Raw genomic sequence first — 22738 nt, 5'->3', positions numbered from 1 at the left:
GCAGACAGAGGCGGGAGGCTGGCTGGTGCAGCGATGTTTAATGGTAACTCGTAGAAACCAAGCCCATGCACAAGTAGAAAGTGCTCGTGGAGCCGGCCGGGGGCCCCCGCCGCGCCGCCCTCCCCGCGGCGCCGTAAATAGACTCTTCACTCTGCTCTGTATGTTACAGTATGTACAGGCCCCTCCCCTCGGGGGCGGGGCGGCCCGGGACGGGGACGCGCGCCGGCATGCGGAGTCGGGCGGGGGCGCGCGGCGGGGGCGGGACCGAGGCGGATACATTCAGAGACGCGTCCAACAAATAAATAAGGCAAGTCGGGAGGGGGCCGGGGCGGGTGCAGGCAGCGGGGAAACGTGGAGCAGGGGCAGGCGGGGCTCCGGAGGTCGCGGCTGAAGATGCGGGGAGGTGGGGCGCGGGCCCGGGGGGTGGGGGGCGGTGGGGATGCCGAGAGACGGGGCGCGCCCCAGCGGGGCGGGGCGGGGGCCCCGGGAGGGTTCCGGCCGCCGCTTAGCGGGACAGCGGCCGACGGGGGCTCCCCTCCCGCCGAGGGCCCGGCCTCGGTTCAGACTGCCAGAAGCGGCCCCCGGGGCGGTGAGGAAGGCGGCGCGGCGGTCAGGTGGCCAGTCCGGGCTGGGGGAGCCCTTCCAGCTCCTGGTTCTGCTTCAGTTCCCTCAGCCTGCGGGGAGACGGGGAGGGGGTCAGGACGCCGGCCGATGGGAACGGGGCGGGGGGCGGTGGAGGTGGCCGCGGGGAGCGGCCCGGGACGCGGGTACCTGTGCCGGCAGCGCCGCAGGAATCTCATGATCTTCCGGGCTGCCTGGTCCTGCTTCTTGGTGAGAAAGGAGCCCCTGCTGGAAGAAAGCAGCGATGAGCAGACGTGGCCCGCCGGCGCCCCCGCCCCCCGCCCCTGGACCCTGGCAGGGGAGGCGGGGGAAGGCGGGGAGGGCGTCCGCGGGCCGTACCTGGTGCGGGTGGGCAGGCTGCCTGCGGGCCGGCGGCGGTAGGAGCGGTAGTGCTGCTGGATGAGCACGGCCGCCCGGCGGCTCTGCTGAAACCGCTTCTGCTCGTAGTAGCTCCGGAACTTGCTCTGGATCAGGATGGCCGCCTGGGTCATCTTCTTGTACAGCGCAAACTGCAGGGGCGGGGAGCGGGGACAGGGGGTGAAATGCAGGGACAGAGCCCCAGCACCCTGAGGTTCGCCCCCAAGTTCGGCGGGGGCCGGTCTCTAATCCACACGCTGGTGGAGAGGCCGGCTCGTCGGGGACAAGCACACCCCCAGACCTCATGCCTAATACCTTGAGCGCGATCCAGGTCAGCTTGTGGAGAGAGAAGGGGGTCAGGGCTCCCGCAGCGCTCTGGGCGCTCAGGGCTGGGGCGTGCTTTCGGGGGAGAAAGGGCTCACCTGCTTGTACTTCCGGTAGCAGCGCTGGATCACTGCAGCCGCCACCTCCTGCTGCTCCTTCAGCCTCCGGCCCTGCGAGAACCAAGCCTCAGACTTGCAGCCTGGAGCCCACCGCGTCCCCTGACCTCGGGCTGCTGTGATTCATCTCGCGGAACCCCCGGCCTCTGACCTTGTACTTCCGGAAGGCCGTCTGGATGACTCGAGCCGCCTCGTACAGCTCCCGCTGCTCGTGATCCGACAGCGTTAGCAGGGCGAAGTCGCTCTCCATCTTGCCGCTGGCAGAAGCGGACAGAAACTCTGCCCAGGAAGGGGCGGGAGGGACGGCCAGGCGACCACGCTCGAAGGGCAGTTCGCTGCAGGGACAGGGAGAGGGGGTGTCCTGGGGCCCACCGTGAAGCGTGTCCAGCCACAGAGCCCGGAGGGGGACTTGAGAGCCCCTCAGCCGGTACCAGTCTCTTCCTCGGGGGCTGGGGCCCCGGGCCAGAACGGAGCACTGGCTCCAGGGAAGGACCTCCCCGCTCCCTGCTTGCCCTGACGAATCTGGACATGCTGTCCTGAGCTGGTCACCTGGGCGGGGCCGAGCTGGGGAAATGGTCCACGTTCTCCAGGTAGCTGGCCAGCCAGGACATGGTCTCGCTGAGCCCCAGGGCCCCTGTCCGCTCCCTCATTGGTGCTCCAGCCTCGGGCAGCCCCGTGAAGTCCTCTCGTTTAATCCGCTCTGGTGTGGCTTCAATGATCTGCTTGGCCAGTGAGATCATGTCCACCTGCACAGAGGAGAGGCTCGGTGAGTTGGGAGCAGTCCGAGCCGCCAGACATTCCTACCCCGCCAAGGCCGTCACCATCGTCCACTTGCTGTCTTGTCATTCCCCTCACCACCAGACAGGCCTCGGGGATGGCTGTCCCTGCTCCCCAGTCTTTCTCGGCCACTATTTACATATGCCTGCCAGGCTCCCACTTGAGTTTATGGCCCTGTGTTGAGACGGTGTGGAAAACGGGACGGGATGGACCTCCTCCGAACAGGGTTGCAGGAGCGGAACAAATGAAGGACCTGCCCTTCCAGGCCAACTGCCCGCTGGCCCCCCTGCCTCATGCCAGCTGACCAACGTGTGCTCCCCACAGGCTCGGCCGTGCCTGCAGCCCCCAGCCCCCTGAGCTCGGTGCCTGCCACCTATCGGACACCCTGCCGGATGGCTCTAGCTGTGAAGCCGGCGCATTGCCAACTTTAAGCATTTTGTGCGTCTAGTACTAGGTACCCAGTTAGTCCGTTGGCCTCTCCAAGATGGGTACCTGCCCAGGTCTTAGCAGAGAAGTGTGCTGCTAGGTTCGAAGATTCGTTCCTCTGTTCACTCCCGTCTCAAGACTTGCGTCACTTTTGTCCCGTGCAAGCCTCGTCCCCACCCCAGATCTCTGCCAGACCCGCCAGCTTGTCAGCCTCTGCTCCACACAGCACCCGCTTCCCTCCGTCAGGCTGCTTCCCCCAAAACCTCATCTCTGCACGGACCAGCAGGTAACCTCTCAGCCCAGCTCCAGCTGAGGCTGTTCTCTAGAATTTTTGATCTCTGACACCTCATGACTTCTGAGTCACAAGGTCTGACGGGAGTTAAGCAGAGGGTCGCCTTGCCCGTTCCAAAATAAAGGTAAACGGCCCTTTCCTCCCAAACTGAAGCCAGACTCAGGTTCTGCTTCATGGGATGATCAGCGTCTGCTCAGTCTTGCCGCCCCCCCCCCCACCCCCCCACCCCGTGCCATTTCTAGCCTTTACTGTCAGTGAGCACGAGCACGAGCAGTATACCGGGATCACGTCCACGGCCAGTGGGCCGTCTGCTTCCTCAGGAGCAGTCCCCCCTTCGGTGGTTGGTGGGAGAGGAGGCGGTGAGGGTGCTGGCCTTTGGGAGTTGGTGGTTTCACAGTCCATGAGGAATAGGGGGGCCTCAGGGGCCCCAGCGGAGAGTTGGCCTGGGACAGTCTCTTCCATCGGAATCTCTGAGGCCGGCAGAGGAGCGGGGGGAGGACTACCGTCCGGGGCGCTCGAATAAGCTGATGTGACAGAGAATGTGCCATCCGACAGCTCTGAGGGCGACGAGACCCCGCTCAGCCCTGCAAGGACAGGGGAGAGGCAAGGGCAGCCGGAGCTCCGTGACCCCTCCCAGATTGTTCTTCCCACCCCCCTCTCCTCTTCCCTGCTCCTCCTCTCGCTCTCCCACCCACAGCCTCTTAGATCGGGGGCGACCCTCACCAGTGTCTGGGCTGGAGGAGGGGGGCGACAGGGCAAGTGGGGGCTCCAGCGAAGCTTCCTGTCTCTGCAGCTCTTCCAGGCAGCGGGCGAGGCGCACGTGGCCCCGGGACTGTGCCACGGACAGGGGCAGCCGGCCCAGTGAGTCGGGAATGCTCAGCGCCTGTCTGTTCCAGCGGAAGAGGAGCACGGCGGCTTCCAGGTGTCCCAGGGCGCAGGCCCACATCTGAGGGTGGAGAGCGTGGACGTGAGGCCCGGGGCCCTTCCTCCCCAGGCCGGGTCTTCAGTTCGCAGCTCCACCGGCTCCTTCCCTGCGTCCCTCGACACTTTCCCACGGCCACGCGCCTGGCCCGCGCTGCCCCACGCACGCTCACCAGAGGGGTGCAAGAGAAGTGGTCCACGTTGAGTGGGTCAGCCTCTTGCTCTAAGTCCAGGCTCCCTGTCCCCACGCTCCTAGAGGGTTTGGGACAGGGACACGAGCCCAGTCGGTAAAAGCGGGCAAAGCAGGCGCATCAGGATCAAAGGGACGGGGGAGGAGGGCAGGCTGTCCAGAAGCACCGAGGTCGGTGCAGCAAGACGGTCAGAGACGCATAATGTGAGGGGCTGAGAGTCTGTCACAAGTGCAGATCCTTCCCTCTTGGTGGGGCTCCGGGTCCTCTGGTCCCTCCTCCGTCCCCTGGTACTTCTGCCCCAGTCCCCCTGCCCGCTGCCCTGCTCACCGCCACTGGCTCAGGGTCTCGATGAGGCGGGCGTAGCCCTGGGCGGCAGCCAGGTGCAGGAGGCTCATGCCCCGGAAGGGGCTTCCGTGGGCCAGACGTTCAGGACCCCTCCAGGTGGAGCGAGGGATCATGCTCTCTACCAACACCACCACACGGGCCTCGAACCCGGGTCCCTGGCCTTCATCCTGCAGTACAGATACCCTTGTGCAGGGACCCGAGCGTCTGGTCCCCTGGCTCAGGATGGCCCTGGCCACCCCACCCCTGTCCTCTCCGCTTCCTGTCCTGCCCTCCCCACACCTCCCGCACCAGCTTTCCTGCCACCCAGAGCTCTCTGGGCCATCCGTGTCCCTGGTTTGGGGTCCTGGGTGTCCCCCACCCCCAGTTAGCTTTCTCCCCCGCAGACGGCTTCTCCCTCTCGGAGCCCAGAGTCCTCTCCCCGTCTGCTTCCTCGGAGACTTGGGCCCCTGCTCTCCTGGCCCCCTCCCCCCACCCTCTTCCGATCGGAAATAGTCTGAAGCCCGTCGTGCCAAGAGGGTGCCCAGAATAGCCACTCCCGCCCCGCGGTGGAGCCGGAGTGGGGTGACGTCAGGGAGGAGGAAGCCGGGGACGGGAGAGCCACACACGAGAGCCACCTCCTCCGGGAAGACCCTCCCGAGCTCCCTCCTCACACAGGTACCTGAATCGGAGGCACGGCAGGACTGCGGCAGGGAGCCTGCCCGGCTGCTGCCAGGTCGGCCATCCGTTTCTCCATCTGCTCCAGCCGCTCCAGGATGGACATCCGGAACTGGTTGTCTGAGGGGCAAGAGGTACGGGAGGAGGCTGAGCGGTGGGTAGGGTCCGGGTGATGCCCCGAACACGACTGGGCCTGTCCCAGGCTCTGGGGGTGAAGAGGCAGACTCACGTTCTTTCCTCTCCCCCAGAACGACGGCCCCTCTGCCCCACCCTCCCCGCCCTGAATACGGTCCATCAGGACGCAGGCCTTAAACTGGGGCTTTTAACGCTACCCACTGACCGGGGACCAGAACTGTGTCCTTTGAGACGCAGACATGGTGGGAACTCCCAAACAGCCTGCGGCCCCAAGCTGGCCCAGATCTCACTCACACACACCCCCAGCCTTCTAGACGCACTATTCCGTCAGCTCTCCTTGCCCCAGATGCTACCTCTGTCCCCCATGCTGGGGCTGAAGGACACCGGGCCCCTCTTCTCTCTTATCCACTGCCCAGAGAGCTCAAGGGCTGTGATTTAAAAAGCACCACCCCCTCCTCCCAGTCCCCCGGCAGCTGTCCACAAAGAGGGTGGCAGGGCTGGAAGGTGACAGAGACGGACGGCCACGTCCATTCCTCCTCTTCCTCCCCCACCCTGTGCACAAAGCACACACACGCGCGCGCACACACCCCAAGCTATATCTGTCCCCTCCTGAGATCACACAAGGACAAGGAGGGGAGGCGGGAGGGGATCAGGGCCGTGGGAAAACATGCACAGAGACACGATGGAGGTGGAGGAGGTCCCACTTGAGATGCCAGGACAGAAGGGGGACTAAGGAAGAGGTGATGGGGGTGGGGAGTGGAGAATGAACAGAAAGACAAGGGAGGGGGCAGGAGGGTAAACCGGGTGAAGGAGAGGAGAGGAAGGGCCAGAGAGCGGAGGGGTGCACCGAACAAGCAAGAGGAAGGGAAGAAGAGGGGCAAGTCAGGACACTAGTCCAAGGAGCAGGGGGAGGGTGGAGCCCCACAGGAGAGCCAGGAACACATAGGCCTGGAGTAGCCACGGCAGAACTCATGAGCAGGCCAGGCTGTGGGGGGACCGCCCCCAAGAGTGAGGCAGATGGGGGCTGGGGGGCAAGGGCGCTGAGGGGAGGAAGTTCGGGTGGGGGGAGAGGGGCACCTGCAGGACCAGGAGAAGCAGGTGCCACAGGGAAACAGCTGGAAGCCACAGGAGGGATAACCCATAAGGAACACACGTGGGTCTAGACTTGATACACATATGCGTGAGCGTGTGCGCCTCTGTCCGTGCAAGAAAGTACATTAAAGGCGAATGTCACCAAGTGGTAACATTACAAGTAATTTTCATTTTCTACCGCATGCTTTTCTGTTATTCCTAACTTTCTTACAGCAACCACCTATCTTCATAACTAGAGAGAAAATTAACGAAGGAAATTAAATACACATATAGGTACATACACACGCTTGTGGACACCCCACATGCACTGCCCCACACCCTGTCCCTGCTCCCGCCTCTTGGCCTCGCCTGCCTAGAGCCCATCTTTGGGACAGAGGACAGGCCAAGAGCTGGGACAGAGACGGCTCCGAGGTTTCCGGAGAAGAGGAGATTGGTGTGTGGGGGGGGGGGGGGGGGCAATGGCTGCTGCATTTAGAGATGACCAATGAAGCAGGGGTTGGGAAAAGGGGGGTAAACTGGAGGCTGGGCGGTGGCCACAGGAGTCCTGAGGGGTTTGGAGCATGTCCTCAAAGGCTGTGGGGCCTGCCAAGGGGTCGGAGGGCTAAGTACTCACCGTCCAGAGACAACCAGTCAAGCTGAGTACTAGGCAGTGACAGGAATCGGCGGGCTCGATACTCAAAGAGCACAGAGGCGGAAAGGGGCCCCTCCCGCCCCGCCACCTGCAAAGACACCAGCCCCACCTCATGGGCTGGGGAGGGCAGGGTCAGCAAGATGGGCTCTCTCCCTGGTTCCTTCTCTGGCCCCCACGTGAAGGCCACACATGATCATTTCATAGCCGGCTCCCCTCCACCCTTGCTTAAGTGGCCTTGGTCCTGATGGGGAAGGGACTCCACTCCATTCAGGAACTTAAAACCTCCTACGGGCCAGAGACACCTGGGACTGCAGACTCTGCTTCTTATTCAGCACCAAGGCCTGGAAGCTGAGGGTCAGGAGACCCCTACGCTTACAAGGAAGTTTGATCCCCCAAGGTCAGAGTCCAGAGGTCGTGAGCCCACGATGAGGCTGGCGGAAAAGATGTAACTGCTCACCAGCAGTGTCTAGTGAGAGCTGTGTCCCAGGCTCTCCGCATCTGTGGCCTCGAGAACGACACCACCAGGCCGGGGTCCCAAGACTAGAGGCCAAAACCACCCCTGATCCCAGCTTCTCTGATCTCTCTTTTCCTTCCACGCAACGCTGAACCAGGCTGTTGCGGGGTGGGGGTGGGGGAACACACTCACAGACGGCAAACCTGTCATCCTGTCACTCTGGTGGCCCGTGAGGTCCCAGTAACGCTGACTGTTGGGTGCACGGTAAGGAGGCAAGGTGGTGGCGGACGGACCACCTCGGTGGAGAGGTTCTGTGTCTGCACCGCCCAGTGGGGGAGCGCTAAGCCACGTGTGGCTACTGAACACTCAAAATGTGGTTTGCGAGAGGCAGGAACCAAATTTTATATTTTATTTCATTTTAATTAATCTCAGGCACATGTGGCTGATGGCTACCATACCGGACAGCCCAGATCTAGAAGGCAATGTCCTTCGGTCCAGGACAGGTTGGAGGAGACCAACGTGTCTCCCTTCTCATGCTCCCTGGACTGGAACCAGAGACTGACTCGAACCAAGCCAGAGGGCCTGGGTGGACACTGGAGACCCGTCAGGGCAAATGCCTGCCCCCAAAGGAGGGGCGGCCACGGACCCAAGAAAGGAGCGGACCTGTCCGAGGCCACCAGTGAGCCGAGGACTAGATTCCTCAGACCAGAGCCTAGACCTTCTGACACATAAGCCTGGGGAACATCTGCCCATTGCGGGGACACAGGACTCAGGCTCAAGATCTGACAGGGTCGTTCCCAGCACTTCCTGGAAGCTAACCGCCCAGGTGCTATCCTGCCGTCCCCAGTCCCCGTGCCATCCCTGGTCCCCATACCAGGACAGTAGCAGCGCAAGACGCCAGGCTGGACGAGTGAGCCTGGCACCGCGATGTGATCAAAGACACAGGAGTAATGCTCGGCGGCCTCAGTCCAGGGACCTGTGATGAGCACCTTGACCCCACCCTGCAGAGAGAAGGCCGGGCACCGTGTGACCGGAACCCTGTGGGGTGCTCACTCGTGCACCCATTCATCGAGGGCACTAGTGCTGCAGGGCGGGGCCCTGTGCTAGATTCCGGGTACACGGACTGGGCGGGCTGCAGCGGGGAGAGGTCAGCTAGCCTGTCCCTCCTCCCGACGCTCCTGCCCGGATCGGGGAACCCACTGCTTCCCTTGCCTGAGGCTCCCACGGTCCTTCCCCTCTGTGGGGCAGCTGAGAGCGAGCGGGACTTCTCCACTGCTGAAGGCAGACTCTGCCATCACACCCCGTCCTGTTCTCTCCAGGCCGGGCCGCCCTAGTGCCCTGCCTGTGACACAGTCACCCAGAGGACAAAGTTCCCCAGGCACCTGGGGGACCCACACCACGCCACCTGGCCCGCAGAGGGGGGAAGGCAGGAGGGAGGGCTAACTAGGGAGACAGCAAAAATAGGGTGGGACAAGTGAGTGGTCACACAAACCAAGGGAAACCAAGTGGCGGCGTGGGTAGGAAAAATAGGGGAGCGAGGCCTGAGGCTCACCTCCGGGTAGGACCACTCTGGGGAGAAGTCCGTGATGCTGCTAAGAGCAGGAGAGAGTGGGGCGGCTGGGGCAGGGGCGCCTGGAGCCTCGTCGCTGATGAGCTCTCCCATGAGGTCAGGGAATGACGAGAGACCGAAGGGCTCCAGTTCGCTGGCCCCAGCAGCTCCTCCAAACAAGGCCTCCCCTCTGCCTCCCCTGCCTGCTGGCTCCAAGGGGGCAGGTGAAGGTGGGGGCGAAGGAGGGGGTGAAGGTGCGGGTGGGGCAGCCCCCTGGGCCTTGAGCTCCTCCCCGCTACCGTCATCTTGAATAAAGAAACGGTTTCCTCTTCTCCCACCTGCTCCTGGCGGTGGAGGGGGACCCCGAGCAGCCGCCTGGGGCTCCAGGGCAGCAGCGGGTTCTAGGGCAGGGCAGGGGGTGTGGGCGGCCTCTGCCTCGGGGAAGTCCGGGCTCACCCCCTGGCCCCCTCCGTATGTCTGGCCCCTCTGGGGGCTGTTGAGAAAACGATCGGGGTCGAAAGCGGGGCTGGGAGGAGCTGGTGGGGCAGGGGGCTCGGATCCTACAACCACGGCCAAGCTCACGGAAGGCCTGGGGTCAGCTTGGGGGGCCAAGTGCCTGGTGGGTGTCAAGCCCCCAGTGCGCTGCTCCAGTCCCGTCAGGAGGAGGATTGCAGTGCCTCCTCTGGATGACGCCCCTCGAGAGGTGGGTGGGCTAGGTCTGATCTCTAGGGGTTCCGCAAAGCCTGAGGAAGAGGAGGAAGAAGAGGAGGAAGAGGAGGAGGAAGAAGAAGGGGAAGTATGTGCCTTGGGGAGCTCTGGGGGAAGAGGGGCGATCAGCGGAGGAGGCTCAGGGGGGTGGGGGTGGGAGACAGAGGTCAGGGTTAAAGCTCGGGGCTCCACTTTGGGAGAGATGATGCGGTGTTTCGTGCTGCTGCATTTGTGGGTGAGGCTCCCGGAACCTGCAGCGGAAAAGGGTGGGAGGAGAAAGGGAAAGGACGCTTCATTCTCCACCTTCGCTTACCGGCCGCCTCCAGGCGTTTCCTGGCCCTTTGCGGGTGTACGAGATGTAATACCGACTGTGGCCACTGGGAGGCAGAAGCGGTGCCCCTTCTCCCCAAATTAACAGGACTGCAGGAGCCCGCAGAAGTAGCTGAGAGAGACTCGTAAAGGCACAGAAACAGGACAAGAGAACAGAACCGAGGCGGTACCGTCTAGGTGTCAACCGCCGGGCTGGGGTGGCCCAGAGTTGCTAAGAGTAGGAGACAGAGAAGGAGCCAGGGCTGCTGGAACTCCGGGGAAAGGAGCCCGTGTGCAGCTGGCCGGGAAGGCCTCTGCTCCTTTGGCCCAGCTTTCTGGGACGTGCAAAAGACATGCAAATCCGCATGCAAATCCGCATGCAAATCCTGGCAGGCCAGGGGAGCCCTCAGCCAGAGGAGGCGCGGCGTGGCCGGGTTGGTGGGGGGGAGCTCCGGGGCCAGGGGTCACTAACCGAGGCCTCCACTGCAGAGGCAGGCGTGGGTTCGGGGTGCGGGCTTGGTCGGGTGGCTGTCCAGGATCTGCTGCACCAGCTGCTCTACGGAGAACTCCTCTGTGCCGTTCCCACAGCTCCACTTGATGCCGTGAACTGTGGGGGTGGGGGTGGGGCACGGGGAGGGGGTGCCATGGGGCTCACACACCGTCCCCACAGCGCCCCGCCGGCTTCTCCAAGCACCTGACACGCTCCGAGGCTTCTGGCCAGCTGCCTCAAAGCAGCTCGGACGCACAGCTCCCAAATGTCCCTCAGCCCCCTCTCTCTGCGTTCCCGGACCTCAGGACACGGCGGGAGTCCGGGTGGCCCCTCGGAGAAGCACCCTCCCGGGCTCCCGGGGCTTCTGGGTGTAGAGGCCCTCGTCTGCACGCCCCCAGCAGCCCCCAGCAGTGCCGCCCTAGCCCCCCGCGGGCCTTACACATGGGCTTCAGCTGCCCCAGCAGCTCCTCCCGGGGCCACTTCAGCCACTCGCGACGGTCGCCGCTGATGGAGCAAAACATGGGGCTGCAGCCCTTTCCGCAGTCCTCCAGGGCTGGGACGTTCAGGTAGTGCACAAGCACGATGTCAGGGTTCTGGGAGCCCAAGGCAGACACACAGCGCCACGGGGTCCATGGGGGGCTCGGCTTCCTCGTCCTGGCCTCCTTCCCGCGCGCCCCCGGCCTCACCGCCCCCCCCCCCCGACGTGTGACTTTCTCCACCCCCTACCCCCCTTCTTCCCAGCCCCCAGCTCCCTGAGCCCCGCGGCCTCACCTGGAGCAGCCAGTAACAGCGCCGATGGAATGTGGGGACGATGGAAGAGTGAACGTAGCAGCCATAGAGACACTGCCAGGAGACAGGCTGGGGTGGGGGGAGGGCTAGTCTGCTCCCCGACTCTTCCTCTGTTCAGTCCCTTTGCAGGAATCCCAACCTTTCCAGCAGCTTCTCTTTCCCCAGCCCACCCCCGCCCCCTGCCCCCGGGGGCTCCCCATGCGGCTTCCCAGTCCTAGCACCCAGACAGGGCCCAGACTGGAGGCGGGGGAGGGGCTGTCTGGAGATGGGGAGGCAGGGCGAGAGCACAGCCCGGCAGAGGAGCCGCCGTGACTTGTGCTCAGGGCTTCGGGACACAGGCCCCCGAGGGAATCCAGGAGAAGCGAGGGGCGTGGGCGCCGATGCCCTCCCAGGAGCCTAATCCCAGAGAGCTGGTCAGGGAGGGGGCCGTGGCACGTGAGTGAGAAGGGAAGGGTGGCAGGAGGGAGGGGGACACAGGTCACCGGGCCCCAGCATGGCTGGGACCGGGCCGAGGACGGATGGCTGGCACCCGGCTCACCTCCATGCCCTGGACTTTCAGCTTCATGTGGTCCTCGCGGGTGGTCTTCCCGTCCTTGCGCTTCTTCCAGAGATAACCATCCTTCCGGTACTTCACCTTCTTGCGGTTGTAGAGGATAATGGAGCCGTTCTGAGGCCTGGGAAGGGAAGGGTTGGCCCTGCGTTCTGGAAACAGGATCTGGGACCCCCTGCCACTCCCCACCTCGCGAACCTCACCTTGTCTTTGGGGCACAGGACAGCCACTCGTCATGCTTCTCAAAGGTGATCAAATAGGACGCAATCTCCTGTAGGACAGGGGGCGCTCAGGTGGGTGTCCCCTTCGCAGAGTCTCAGCCTGGCCTCCCACTCCTGGCCCTCGGCCCCACTCTCTCCTGAGTTCCGGCGGCCAGGGCGGGCTGGCGCCCACATCTGCTCCCAACCAGGACCACCACCTCCCGAGGACCCCGGGCTTCATCTCAGACGAGAGTCTAACCTCTCCTTCCCTCCTCTCGATGCGGGCCTTGACCTTGGGGTCAAGTCTGATCTCTTCATCATCAACTCTTCATGCTGCCCCGTTACTTCGCTCTTTCTAAAACCTATCTTCGTGTCTCCTCCTGACTCAAGAAACCTAAATGGCTCGACACGGCCAGGAATTCTGGATTCCTCAGCCCGGCTCCAAGGTTCTCTCAGACCGGGAATCAAGTCACTGCTCTCCCTGTTCACCTATATTCCATCTACCAGGCCGGTCCATCGACTCTCCTCTGAACGTGCCCTGAGCAGTCGGCTCCCGCGTGTCAGTATCCTATATGCCGGACGTTTCTATATCTCCTAGCCACCCCATGGGCCAAATCCCTTCCCACCTCTCCGAAAAGCCCTGCTCGCTGCCCTTAGCTTCTCCACACTTTTAACATCACCACCCACGTACGTTTTTGCCGATGATCCTCGTTTAATGAATTAAGTCAGTGATGATCAAACAGCACAACGTATTGTGTGTGCGGAGTACAGAAGGGGTGTAACACGAGGGCCGTGCCTCCAGAAAGAGCCAACACCGGTGGCGGTTTTATTAACAGCAGAGGCTCTATGGTCAAATAGACCCCACAAGGTAGACCAGTTGCCTCGTCTACAGCACAGGGATGACAGTGTCTGCCCCACAGGGTCATTCAAGGACTGGACGAGATAACACAGGTCAGCACGGTACCAGGTTTGTAAGGAAGATTTTGTAGGTGGTAACTGTTATTTTTACCCAGGTGGACGTGCCCAGAAGCAAGCTCCTACGAGATACAGGTCTTTACACCTCCTCTGTGACCCGCAAAGCGCTTAGAGCAATACTGTGCAATGAGGAGCATGGACACAGGAAGACCCCCACTGGCCTTCCTCCAACCCACCAGGCCTTGCGAGGTCCTCCTCCCCCCAAGCTCCCTGGAGAACCTCATTTGTATTCCAGCGAAGCCGCTCTGGAGGCAGCAGCGGACAGCGAGGAAGACACTCCAGCAGCTTCTTGGGGAGAAAGATCTTCAGGTGGTGGCTGTTCTCTAGAGGGAAGCAGAAGAGAGGACTTCTGTCAGGGCGGCCTCTGACACCTCTGTGACGGCCCAGGGCAAAAGGGCCGGATCCAAAGCCCTGGGAGCATCTGGAACCAGGACAAGGAGAGCAGGGATCCAAGAACCAAGGGTCACCACAGACTGTGTACTCACCAGCAACCTCGGTGGTGTCCTTGGTATTCATGTTGAGGGCTCCAGGGGGCAAGGTCACCCCCGGCCTGAGAGGCCGGGGGGAGGGGGAGTCTGTGCTGGGAAGGCAGAGAACAAGGTCACGGCAGAAGGCCCACATTGACCCAGGGTGAGGAGAATAAGGCGGGAGAGGGATGCGGGGCTGGGTCGCGGTACCCGGGAAAGATGAAGAGGGGAAAGGGCTAGACTGGGATGGGAGAGGAGAGCGGAACCGAGCAGAGGGAGACTCCAGACCTCGTGCGAGGAACCAGCAGGAGTGGGGAGACACCCCCTTTCCGACAGAATCATCAGGAAGAGACAAATGGGGTGGGGGAGGGGAGAAGGCTGGAGGGGTGGCGCTTCAGAGGCCCCAGAGTGTGTGTGTGTGTGTGTGTGTGAGGGGGGGGGGGGGGTCTTGTGGAGGCTGGGGCTACAGTGGGGTCAGGGCCTGGGGGTGGGACTCCGGGCACCTGGTCCTTGGAGGATGGTTTGGCAGACGACAGCCTGGACGCTGGGGGCAGGGCGGGAGATCTAAGTCCGCTGGAGAGCTAGGCCTTACAAGACACACCCTGAGTTCCTTCTCGATTTGATATTTGCAAGGGGAAGGGCATATGTGACGACTGATCCTAACCTACGCCCTCTCCTCCAGGTTGGTCAGGGCCTGGGAGGATCCATCCGGGCCAGGTACCCAGACCCCAGCTTCCCTCCCTCGGGACGACCCATCCTCCACTCTGAGGCCCACGGCCCTCCCCACCCCTCCCCCACCAGCTCTCTCCCCAAACGCCTCTGCCTGCCCCCGGACTCCAGGCCCACCGTACCCCATCTACCACTCGGGCTCCAGCCTGAGCCCCCACCCTCCCCAGGGCACAGATGGAAGCGGGAGGATGCTCTCAGCGCGGGCTCGGGGCTGCGGGCTCCGCCAGGTGTCCGGGGCGGAGAGGGGAGGAGGTCGGTCCGCGCCGGCAGAGCTCCGGGCAGCCGGGTCTGGGTAAGGACTCCGCCCCAGGGCGCAGGTGCGCAGTCCGGGCCAGGCAGCCTGCCAGGGTGCGGAGCGGCCCCGGGAGGGGGTCCCCGGAGAAGCCCCGACGTGGGAGGGTCCGCCTCCCGCCCTCACGCAGGGGTGCCCCGGGGACGCCGCGGGACAGAGCCCGGCGGGCGCGGGGCGGCGGGGGCCGGGGCGCGGGGTCCGCCGCGGGGCCCTGCGCGGAGCGGCGCCCCCTGGCGCGGGGAGGAGGACGGGGGCCGGCGCGGGGGCGAGCCGGGCGGAGCGGCGTGCGGGCCCGGGAGCGGCGCCCCCTGGCGCGGGGGCGGAGAGGCGGGCGCGAGGCCCCGGCTCTTACCTCCCGGGGTCCCGCGGGTGACGGCGGCAGCGGCCATTCTCCCCCACACCGACCCCCCCCCGGCGCCCGCTGACAGCGGCGTCCGACGTCACTGCGCACGGGGCGGGGCCTCGCAGTTAAGGGGACGGGGGGGGGGGGGGAAGGCGGGGAAGCCCTGGCGGCGCGGGGAGCGGGGCGGGGGTCCGGCGGCCGGACTTGGGGGGCAGACTTCGGGGGTCCCGGGGGGCGGAAGTGCGGTCCGAGCCCGGGCCGAGAGAGCGGGGCGCGGGCCGCCCCGGGGCTGGAAGAGCGGGGCTCGGCGGGACTCTTCGAGTTCGGGGGGTCCAGCCCGACTTCATCTTAGCCGGGTCCTCGAGGTGACGCAGCCCTCCGTGCGCGCCAGCCTCGCCATCACTGCTCCACGAGCAGAAAGACACTTCGGGCTCAACGCGCTTGCTTTTTAATACCCGAGCAGAGCAAAGAACTCAGTGCCAGCCAGCGCGGGCGGGCGGTTGGGTGGGGGGGGCGATAGGCCGTGCGGAGCCCTGGGGGATGGCTTGACACGGGCGGCCAAGGGGGCTGTTAGCGCCCAGTGCCGAGCGCGGGGAGGTCGCTGGGAGAGGCTGCGGAAGGGAAAGGCCTCGGCGTCACAAGGGGGAGGCTCCAGGTCTGCCGGCGAGCCTGCCCGCCCCCTCCCCCCACCAGGCAGCGCGCGGACACCTAGGGCCTGGGGGTTCCTCCTTACTCCGCAGACTGCACCTCCATGCCCCAGGGGGAGCGGAGGCGGTTCCTGCCCGCTGGGACAGCGCTGTAGGAGGCCAGAGAGCCCAGTCTTCTGGGGACACCAGACCCCCCCCCCAGGCCCAGGGGGCTCCAGGGGGACCAGAGCAGCTGTAAGGATGAGAGAAGTTAGGAAAGGAACGGAAGAACGGGAAAGGAGGTCTCTCCAGGTGTCCTAGCGCCCCCGCCCCCTTCGCCTCTCCCTGCCCGCGTTTGTGCGTCTCCAGTCCAGCCACCCAAACGGGCCCTGGGCGTCCATCCCCGTCACCCTCCAGCACCCCGCCTAGCTCCTCCGGCCAGACCTGGGTCCTGCCAGTGGTGACAGGGTGGCCCTCCTCCTGTGGATAGGTAGCCCTCGCCTCTTCCAGACCCGGGTACTCGGTGGCGCTGGGGACTCCGCAGCCGGCAGTGGCAGGTGCCAGGGGCTCAGGTGCGGCCCCCGAGACGTCCCACTGAGCCTTCTTCAGTCTGTGGGGACCGGAGGCTTAGGAACGCGGCGCCTGAAGGCCAAGCTTTCTGCCCCTCCAGGCTTCACCTTTCTGCCACGAAATACTTCCTGCTGGGACCCAGTGGTGTTACGGCTTCGCTCCCAACCCTCTGCACCGCCCCCCCCTCCCCCCCCCCCCCCCCCGCCCCCAGTCCCTGCTGCCCTGGGCGGAAGCACCCTCAGTCCAGGGACTCAGAGGTGGCCTCTGGCTGCCCACTGTCCTCTAGCTCTGTGGACTGCTTTCCTGCCTCGGTGACCCAGTTTCCACCTTGTCCAGCTCCTGAGGCTCAGCCTGCGTGCTCAGCTCCCTCCTCCCCTCCACACAGGGGACGGTCTGCACCAAGTCCGGGCCTTCTTCCCATACAGCCGCCACTTCCTTCAAAGCCCCCACCCCCTTCCTTAGTTCAGACCCTCCTGTCCCCAGACTCTGCCCAGATGTCCCTCCTTACTCATTGATGATTCTCTGTCGCCTCCTTAGATCCTCCAGGTGATAAGTGACAGCCCTCACCTGGGCTGGGATGCCCGCAGGTCCCTGCTGCATTCCCGCCAAATGTGGCCTCCTTCTCTTTCTTCTGCAAAGCACCTCAGGGGGTGGGAGCCTCTCAAGGGGGTACAGGCCAGGCTGGGAGCAACCAGTGGCTCTCTGTGCCAGAGAATGGGGTGGGGGCAGGGGCTAGAGGGCAGAACTGGGTCTCTCAGGAGAACTTGGACTGAAGTAGGGAGTCAGAGGTCTTGGGGAGCCCAGATCGTGACAACACAGGTGTGATCTGGAAAACATGGTGACAGATGCATAGAAAGGAGGGTGCGTGGTCAGTGCACTGGTTGGGGGGCAGCAGGGAAGAGGTGACCAGGAGGGCTGAGGATAAGACGGTGGTGGGTGCGATTTTAACCCAAAAGTGCTTTAAAAGGGCAGAGTTTGTCCTACCGGCGAGGGAGGGATGTGCCATTCTTCCGTCCAGGTGGGGCTGTAAAGCACAAACGGGGAGCTACGTGCAGAGAGGACACCCCCATCCGTATTGCTTCTCTGACGGCCCGTCCCAACCACCTGTCTATCTGGCAGTAGTTGCCCCAGCGTCCGTCAGCCAGTGGGCCAGCTGTCCCCAGACTAGGGCTCACTGCCACAGGGCTTAGTTTAAAATTGTCCGGCCTTCCCTTCCCTGCTCCTTTGCTCTGTTTCTACCCACCTGGGCCTTTGGCTAAGGCTCTCCCAGAAGAGGTCTCCATACCGCTGGGGCATCAGCGTGAGGCTCTGGGAAGGCAGGCGGGGTGGTGCAGGTCGGCTGACCACCCTGGAGCACCTGAGGACAAGGTAGGCTCAGGTCTGGCTCATCCCTCACAGCACCTGCTCACTCCTGGGACTCAGTGGTCCCATCTTTCCATGAGACCACACGGCTGTCCGGCCCCCCTCGGGCCATGTGCTCTCTTACCCATTTTAGCTGAGGAGATGGTGAGGGCTTTGAAACTGGAGCTGGGGCGAGGGTAGAGACTGCCAATTGCTTGAGCCCCAGATCTCAAACGACCAGAGAACCCATCACTGGGCTGTTAAAGAGGAGGGCCCCAGCTACTCAGGGGATGTGACAGCCAGGTTCCCTTTGGTCACCACAAGGACCCAGCAGAGCTGAACCTCCGTTCATTCCTGCTTTGTGTCCCTGTATCTCAAGAGAGACTAATCTTCTAGGAAGCAGGGGTGTGCAGAGCTGGTGGTGACCAGTGCTCAGCACTTCCAGAGTCCCCAGACTGGATTCTGACTCCTCTCAGTGTCCTGGGGCTTGGCCTGGGCCCTTATCTCCTCATCTCCATGCCTCCTTACCTGACCTCAGCCCAGCCCATGCCTGTAAATACCACCAATGTGCTAACGACTCCCAAATCCCAAATCCGTATCTGCAGCCCTGGCTTTTCCCCTGGACCCCAGACTTGCAAGTTCAACCACCCCCTCAACCTCTCCTCCAGAGCGCCCCCCCCACCTCACAGAAAGGCACCCCCAATGCCCAGTTGCTAAGGCCCAAAACCTGGTATGCCTCCGTTTCCCTCAGTTTTCACGTCCAGTCCATCGGGAATTCGTGTCAGTTCTACATCACAAATACACCCAGATTTGGGGCGCCCGGCAGGCTCAGTCGGAAGAGCACGTGACTCTTGATCTTGGGGTTGTGAGTTTGAGCCCCACGTTGGGTGCAGAGATCACTTAAAAATAAAATCTTAATGCATCAACGTGGATGGAACTGGAGTGTATTACGCTACGTGAAATAAGTCCATCAGAGAAAGACAGATATCATGATTTCCCTCGTGTGGAATTTAAGAAACACAACAGGTGAATGTGGGGGAAGGGAAGGAAAAATAAAATAAAAACAGAGAGGGAGGCAAACCATAAGAGACTCTTAAATACAGAGAACAAACCGACGGTTGATGGGTGTGGGGAAAATGAATGATGGGCATTGAGGCGGGCACTTGTTGGGATGAGCACTGGGTGTCCTATGTGAGAGATAATCCCCGGGCTCTACTCCTGAAGCCAGGACCACAGTGTATATAACAAATTTGTAATTAAATTAAAAGAAACAATAAAAAGTAATTTTAAAAAATATGTGTACATATATACATGTATGTATCCTTCCTATATATACATGTATATACATATGCCTGAGACCACATGGCTGTCCAGGCCTCATGTATGTGTATATATACATACATACATACATATATATATACATATACATATACATACATATATATATGTATGTATGTACGTATGTATATATACATATATATATAGTTGTTTACTTTGAAAAAAGATTTCACTTAAATTTGGGGCATCTGAATGGCTCAATCAGTTAAGCATCTGACTCAATTTCAGCTCAGATCATGATCTCATGGTTTGTGAGTTCGAGCCCTGCTTGGGATTCTTTCTCTCTGCTCCTCCACTGTGCTCACTCTCTCTCTCTCGAAATAAATAAGTAAATAGGTAAATAAGTAAATAAATAAATAAATAAAAACTGTCTCAGTCAGTAGAGCTCTTGATCTCAGGGTCTTGAGTTCAAGTCCCACGTTGGTAGTGGAACTTACTTAAAACTAAACAATTTAAAGGGTGCCTGGGTGCTTCAGTTGGTTAAGCGTCGACTCCTGATTTCAGCTCAGCTCACCATCTTGCAGTTTGTGAGTTCAAGCCCCATGTCAGGTTCTGTGCTGACAGCATGGAGCCTGCTTGGGATTCTCTCTCTTTCTCTCTCTCCGCCCTTACCCCACTCATAAGCTCTCTCGCTCTCTCTCAAAATAAATATTAAAAAAAATTTAGGGGCACCAGGGTGGCTCAGTGGATTGGGTGCCCGGCTTTGGCTCAGGTCATGATCTCACGATCTGTGAGTTCGAGCCCCTGAGTTGGGCTGTGTGCTGACAGCTCGGGGCCTGGAGTCTGCTTCAGATTCTGTGTCTCCCTCTCTCTCTTGCAAAAAATGAATGATATAACATTAAAATTGCTTTTTAATTTTTAAAGTTTCACTTAAATTAGAAAAAATAAAAAATCTAATATACCCTATTTGACCACTCCTCACCATTTCCACCTCCACCACCAGATTCCAGCACGTCTTTCCCCGCCTGGCCTATTCGATGGACTCCTCCTCCTCTCCCTGCTTCCCCATTCTAATCCCCTAGTAATCTATTCTGCCCAGAGCAGTGTGAGTAATCTTTTAAAAGTGGTCCTCTGAAATAATATACACTTTGAGATCTACTTCAAAATAATCTGAGGAGGAGGAGGCTGGATGGCTATATAGATAAAATTATATTCAATGTAATTATAATTACTGACCAGACTGAAAAGGGTACACTGGCCTCATGATGATTGTTTTTTCGAACCTCTGTATTTATTTGAAAATTTCCATGATAAAAAAGTCGAAGAGGGGCACCTGGTTGGCTCAGGTGGGGGAGCGTGCGATTCTTGATCTCAGGGCCATGAGTTCAAGCCCCATGTTAGGTGTAGAGCTTACGTAAATGGATTTTTAAAAAGTTGGACAGGGTGCCTGGGTGGCTCAGTTGGTTAAGCATCCAAGTCTTGATCTCTGCTGAGGTCATGATCTCATGGTCATGGGATCGAGTCCCGCATTGGGCTCTGTGCTGACAGCTGGTGCCTGCTCAGGATGCTCTCTCTCCCTCTCTCTCTCTCTCTACCCCTTCCCCACATTCTCTTCTCTCTCAGAAATAAATAAATAGGGGCGCCTGGGTGGCTCAGTCAGTTGGGCGTCCGACTTCAGCTCAGGTCATGATTTCATGGTTTGTAGGTTCAAGCCCCGCGTCGGGCTCCGTGCTGACAGCTCAGAGCCTGGAGCCTGCGTGGGATTCTGCGTCTCCCTCTCTCTCTGCCCCTCCCCTGCTCACACTCTGTCTCAAAAATAAACATTAAACATTTTAAATAAAAAATAAACTTAGAAAAAGTCTACTTGTCATTTCCCTGCTTAAAACCTTCCAGTGATTTCTACTGTCCTCAGGCCTCTTTTTCAATGGCCTATGAGGTCCTATATGAGCTGGCCTCTGCCTGACCGTCTGACTTGGCTGTCTACTCTTCCCTTGATCACTAAGTTTCCGTGACACTGGCCTGCTTCCTGATTGCAGATGATACCAAACTTCTTTCTTTCTTGCGGCTTCCCCCCCAACCCCTCACCCCTACTATTCCTTCTTCTCCCCCCCTCCCCAACCCCGGGGCTATTATCAGACTGGTTGCTTCTCATTTTTCAGATTTCAATTCAAACTCACCTTCCCACAATCACCCTATCTAAACTCGTGTCTCCAAGACACTCTATTTCCTGTTATGTCCTCTTCCTATTTTATTTTTTTTATGATACTTATCGCTAATTGAAATTATGTTGGTGTTCGGAAGTTCTGTCTCCTTGCTCGGGAACCTCAGATCAAAACCCCTGATCTTTCTAGCTGCTGAATCCCTGGTGCTTAATACAGTGGTGAGTTTAAAGAGAAAAAAAAAAACTTAAAAAATTAAAAAAAAAAAAAGGGGGTGCGCCTGGGTGGCTCAGTCGGTTAAGTGTCCGACTTTGGCTCAGGTCATGATCTCAAGGGTTCCTGAGTTCAAGCCCCGCGTCGGGCTCTGTGCTGACAGCTCAGAGCCTGGAGCCTGCTTCAGATTCTGGGTCTCCCTCTCTCTGCCCCTCCCCCACTCACGATGTCTGTCTGTCTCTCTCTCCCTTGCTCTGAAAAATAAACATTTAAAAATCAAAAAACAAAAACAAAAAACCGTTTGTCGAACAAGTTCACAAATCGTTGATTCCCCCGAGACCGGCCATTGAACCTCCCATTCCTCCTTTGCGATCGACTCTCCGGGAAGAAGCCAGGCGTCTCCACCCCAATCCCGCCGGGTGGGGAGGACTCACTTGGCGAAGGGGATGAGGTCGTCTGCACCGTCCTCTCCCTGCACCACTGGCCTGGGCTGGGCGGCTGGACCGAGTCTGCTCATTGGCGCTGGGAGGAAAAAGGAGGATGAATCACTCACTCATGCAACAGGGACGAGACCAGCCGAAGATGCAGAGATCGCAAAGGGGCCGCGTGGGTCCGGGAAAAGGAAAGAGAGAGCGCGCTTCGGGGTTTTTTCCTAAGAGCCGGACGTTTCTAGGAGCTGAACGCACGCGCGTACGGGCTACAGGCGGTGAGCGCGGGGAAGGCGGGCGCGGCCGAAGACCGGGGAGATTCCTTCTGTGCAGACTAAGTGGGACGGACACACGGCAACATGGAACGAGGGCGGGCAGGGGGAGACCACGGATGGGGCACAGGCGTCTGGGGGTCTGGGCGGGGGCAGGCAGGGAAATCGGGTACGAGGGGGTTCATGGACGCCACGTGGGGACGGAGCGGTCGCTTGGCGCAGCTGGGGGTGTCCACGGGGAAGGAGGGCGAGCCGAGGATCAGGGGCAGCCGCCGATGACCTGCCGGCCGCTCGGGCCGCGCAGACAGAGCGAGCAAGGCTGCGTGATGAGGCAGGAGAGCCGGCAGGGGTCCGAACGGGGCGTCCGGGGCCAACGCGGGGAGGGGCGCGCTCAGGGGGGTCTAAGCGGGGCCGTCGCTCTCCCGGGCGGGGTGCAGCTCAAGGAAGCCACACGGTACTCAACAGCGGACCGAGGGGGAACCCGGGGGGTGGGGGGTGGGGGTAAGGGGGCGGGTCTGGCCCCGGGGCGGGGTCCCCTGGCAGGTGGGCCGGGTCGCAGGGGGCCACCCAGGCCTCAGAGGGCGGAAGGGGGCGGGCCCGTTGGGGGGGTGGGGGGGACCCTGGCAGGTGGGCCGAGGGGTAGCGCCGGGCTCGGGGAGCGGGGGAGGCGCCGCCGGCCTGAGGGCATCACCGCGTGAGGCGGAGGCCCGGCCTGGGGGGCAGTCCGAGGCCTGGGGGCGGGGGGCCGGGCCCGAGACGGCACCCAGACTGAGGCGGCGGCCGGCCGGGCAGGGACAGGACAGCCCCGCCCCCGCGCTCGGTCCCGGCACCTGAGGTGGCGGCGGCGCGGCGGCTTTCTAGAACGCCGGGGAGGGCGCGCGGCAGAGAGAGAGGGTGTCTCTGACTGGAGTCAGGGGCGGAGCCTGCGCGCCGCGCGCGGCCGGGGGCGGAGCCTGGGCGGGGACCACCCCTGGGCGGGGCGCGACGGGCGGCCCCGCCCCTGGGCGCGCCTCCGACGGCGGCGACGTGCGCGGGTCCGGGGCCTGGGTCCCCTCCAGGACCCGCCCCCACCCCCTCTCCTGTCCCCGGCCCGGCTCCTCCGGCGCCGTAACCC

At 61.6% G+C, this 22738-nt stretch overlaps 2 protein-coding genes across 17 annotated transcripts; both read right to left on the bottom strand.

Annotated features, from left to right (window-relative positions):
- Nucleotides 1-23: 23 nt before the first annotated feature.
- Nucleotides 24-14902, bottom strand: CAMTA2 (calmodulin binding transcription activator 2). 14 transcript variants are annotated; one of them, XM_053212607.1, is made up of 23 exons: nucleotides 14747-14902; nucleotides 13392-13486; nucleotides 13126-13229; nucleotides 11935-12002; nucleotides 11720-11855; nucleotides 11164-11250; nucleotides 10832-10985; nucleotides 10375-10509; nucleotides 8889-9844; nucleotides 8211-8337; nucleotides 6865-6999; nucleotides 5029-5144; nucleotides 4353-4537; nucleotides 4008-4086; nucleotides 3637-3859; nucleotides 3163-3497; nucleotides 1968-2164; nucleotides 1570-1753; nucleotides 1401-1472; nucleotides 1294-1314; nucleotides 961-1130; nucleotides 772-849; nucleotides 24-674 (listed from the first exon to the last, which is right to left on the bottom strand). In XM_053212607.1, the coding sequence occupies exons 2-23, from the start codon at nucleotides 13420-13422 to the stop codon at nucleotides 611-613; spliced, it is 3657 nt and encodes a 1218-aa protein (XP_053068582.1). In that variant the 5' UTR covers nucleotides 13423-13486; nucleotides 14747-14902; the 3' UTR covers nucleotides 24-610. The 14 variants fall into 14 exon arrangements, with proteins under 14 accessions (XP_053068582.1, XP_053068574.1, XP_053068575.1 ...); XM_053212599.1 differs by having other exon boundaries at nucleotides 13392-13481; nucleotides 14747-14810; XM_053212600.1 differs by having other exon boundaries at nucleotides 772-846; nucleotides 13392-13481; nucleotides 14747-14810.
- Nucleotides 14903-15169: 267 nt separating this feature from the next.
- On the bottom strand, nucleotides 15170-22018 carry INCA1 (inhibitor of CDK, cyclin A1 interacting protein 1). 3 transcript variants are annotated; one of them, XM_053212610.1, is made up of 7 exons: nucleotides 21359-22018; nucleotides 17177-17290; nucleotides 16918-16978; nucleotides 16442-16635; nucleotides 15808-15973; nucleotides 15471-15616; nucleotides 15170-15348 (listed from the first exon to the last, which is right to left on the bottom strand). In XM_053212610.1, exons 1-7 carry the CDS (start codon nucleotides 21439-21441, stop codon nucleotides 15186-15188), a joined length of 927 nt encoding a protein of 308 aa, XP_053068585.1. In that variant the 5' UTR covers nucleotides 21442-22018; the 3' UTR covers nucleotides 15170-15185. The 3 variants fall into 3 exon arrangements, with proteins under 3 accessions (XP_053068585.1, XP_053068586.1, XP_026903262.2); XM_053212611.1 differs by having other exon boundaries at nucleotides 15446-15616; nucleotides 21359-22015; XM_027047461.2 differs by having other exon boundaries at nucleotides 15446-15616; nucleotides 16918-16957; nucleotides 21359-22013.
- Between the last annotated feature and the right edge of the window lie 720 nt (nucleotides 22019-22738).

Source organism: Acinonyx jubatus, chromosome E1 (genome assembly GCF_027475565.1).
Source record: "Acinonyx jubatus isolate Ajub_Pintada_27869175 chromosome E1, VMU_Ajub_asm_v1.0, whole genome shotgun sequence".
In the NCBI taxonomy this organism is placed as follows: domain Eukaryota; kingdom Metazoa; phylum Chordata; class Mammalia; order Carnivora; family Felidae; genus Acinonyx; species Acinonyx jubatus.
The sequence above is the reverse complement of the archived record's forward strand: the minus strand, read 5'-3'. Positions and strand labels throughout refer to the sequence as shown.

Bases quoted from the DNA above. Each gene is read 5' to 3' on its own strand.
- INCA1 (XM_053212610.1), bottom strand. From the start codon at position 21,441: ATGAGCAGACTCGGTCCAGCCGCCCAGCCCAGGCCAGTGGTGCAGGGA. The intron at 16,979-17,176 runs GTGGGTAGAAAC...CTCTGCACGTAG, and splicing joins AGCCTTAGCCAAAGGCCCAG to CTCCCCGTTTGTGCTTTACA. The intron at 15,974-16,441 runs GTAAGGAGGGAC...CGGTCCCCACAG, and splicing joins CGACAGAGAATCATCAATGA to ACTGAAGAAGGCTCAGTGGG.
- CAMTA2 (XM_053212599.1), bottom strand. From the start codon at position 14,783: ATGGCCGCTGCCGCCGTCACCCGCGGGACCCCGGGAG. The intron at 8,338-8,888 runs GTGAGCCTCAGG...TTCTCTCTGCAG, and splicing joins CAGAGTGGTCCTACCCGGAG to GGTGGGGTCAAGGTGCTCAT. The intron at 1,131-1,293 runs GTATTAGGCATG...CCGCCCCTGCAG, and splicing joins TGACCTGGATCGCGCTCAAG to TTTGCGCTGTACAAGAAGAT.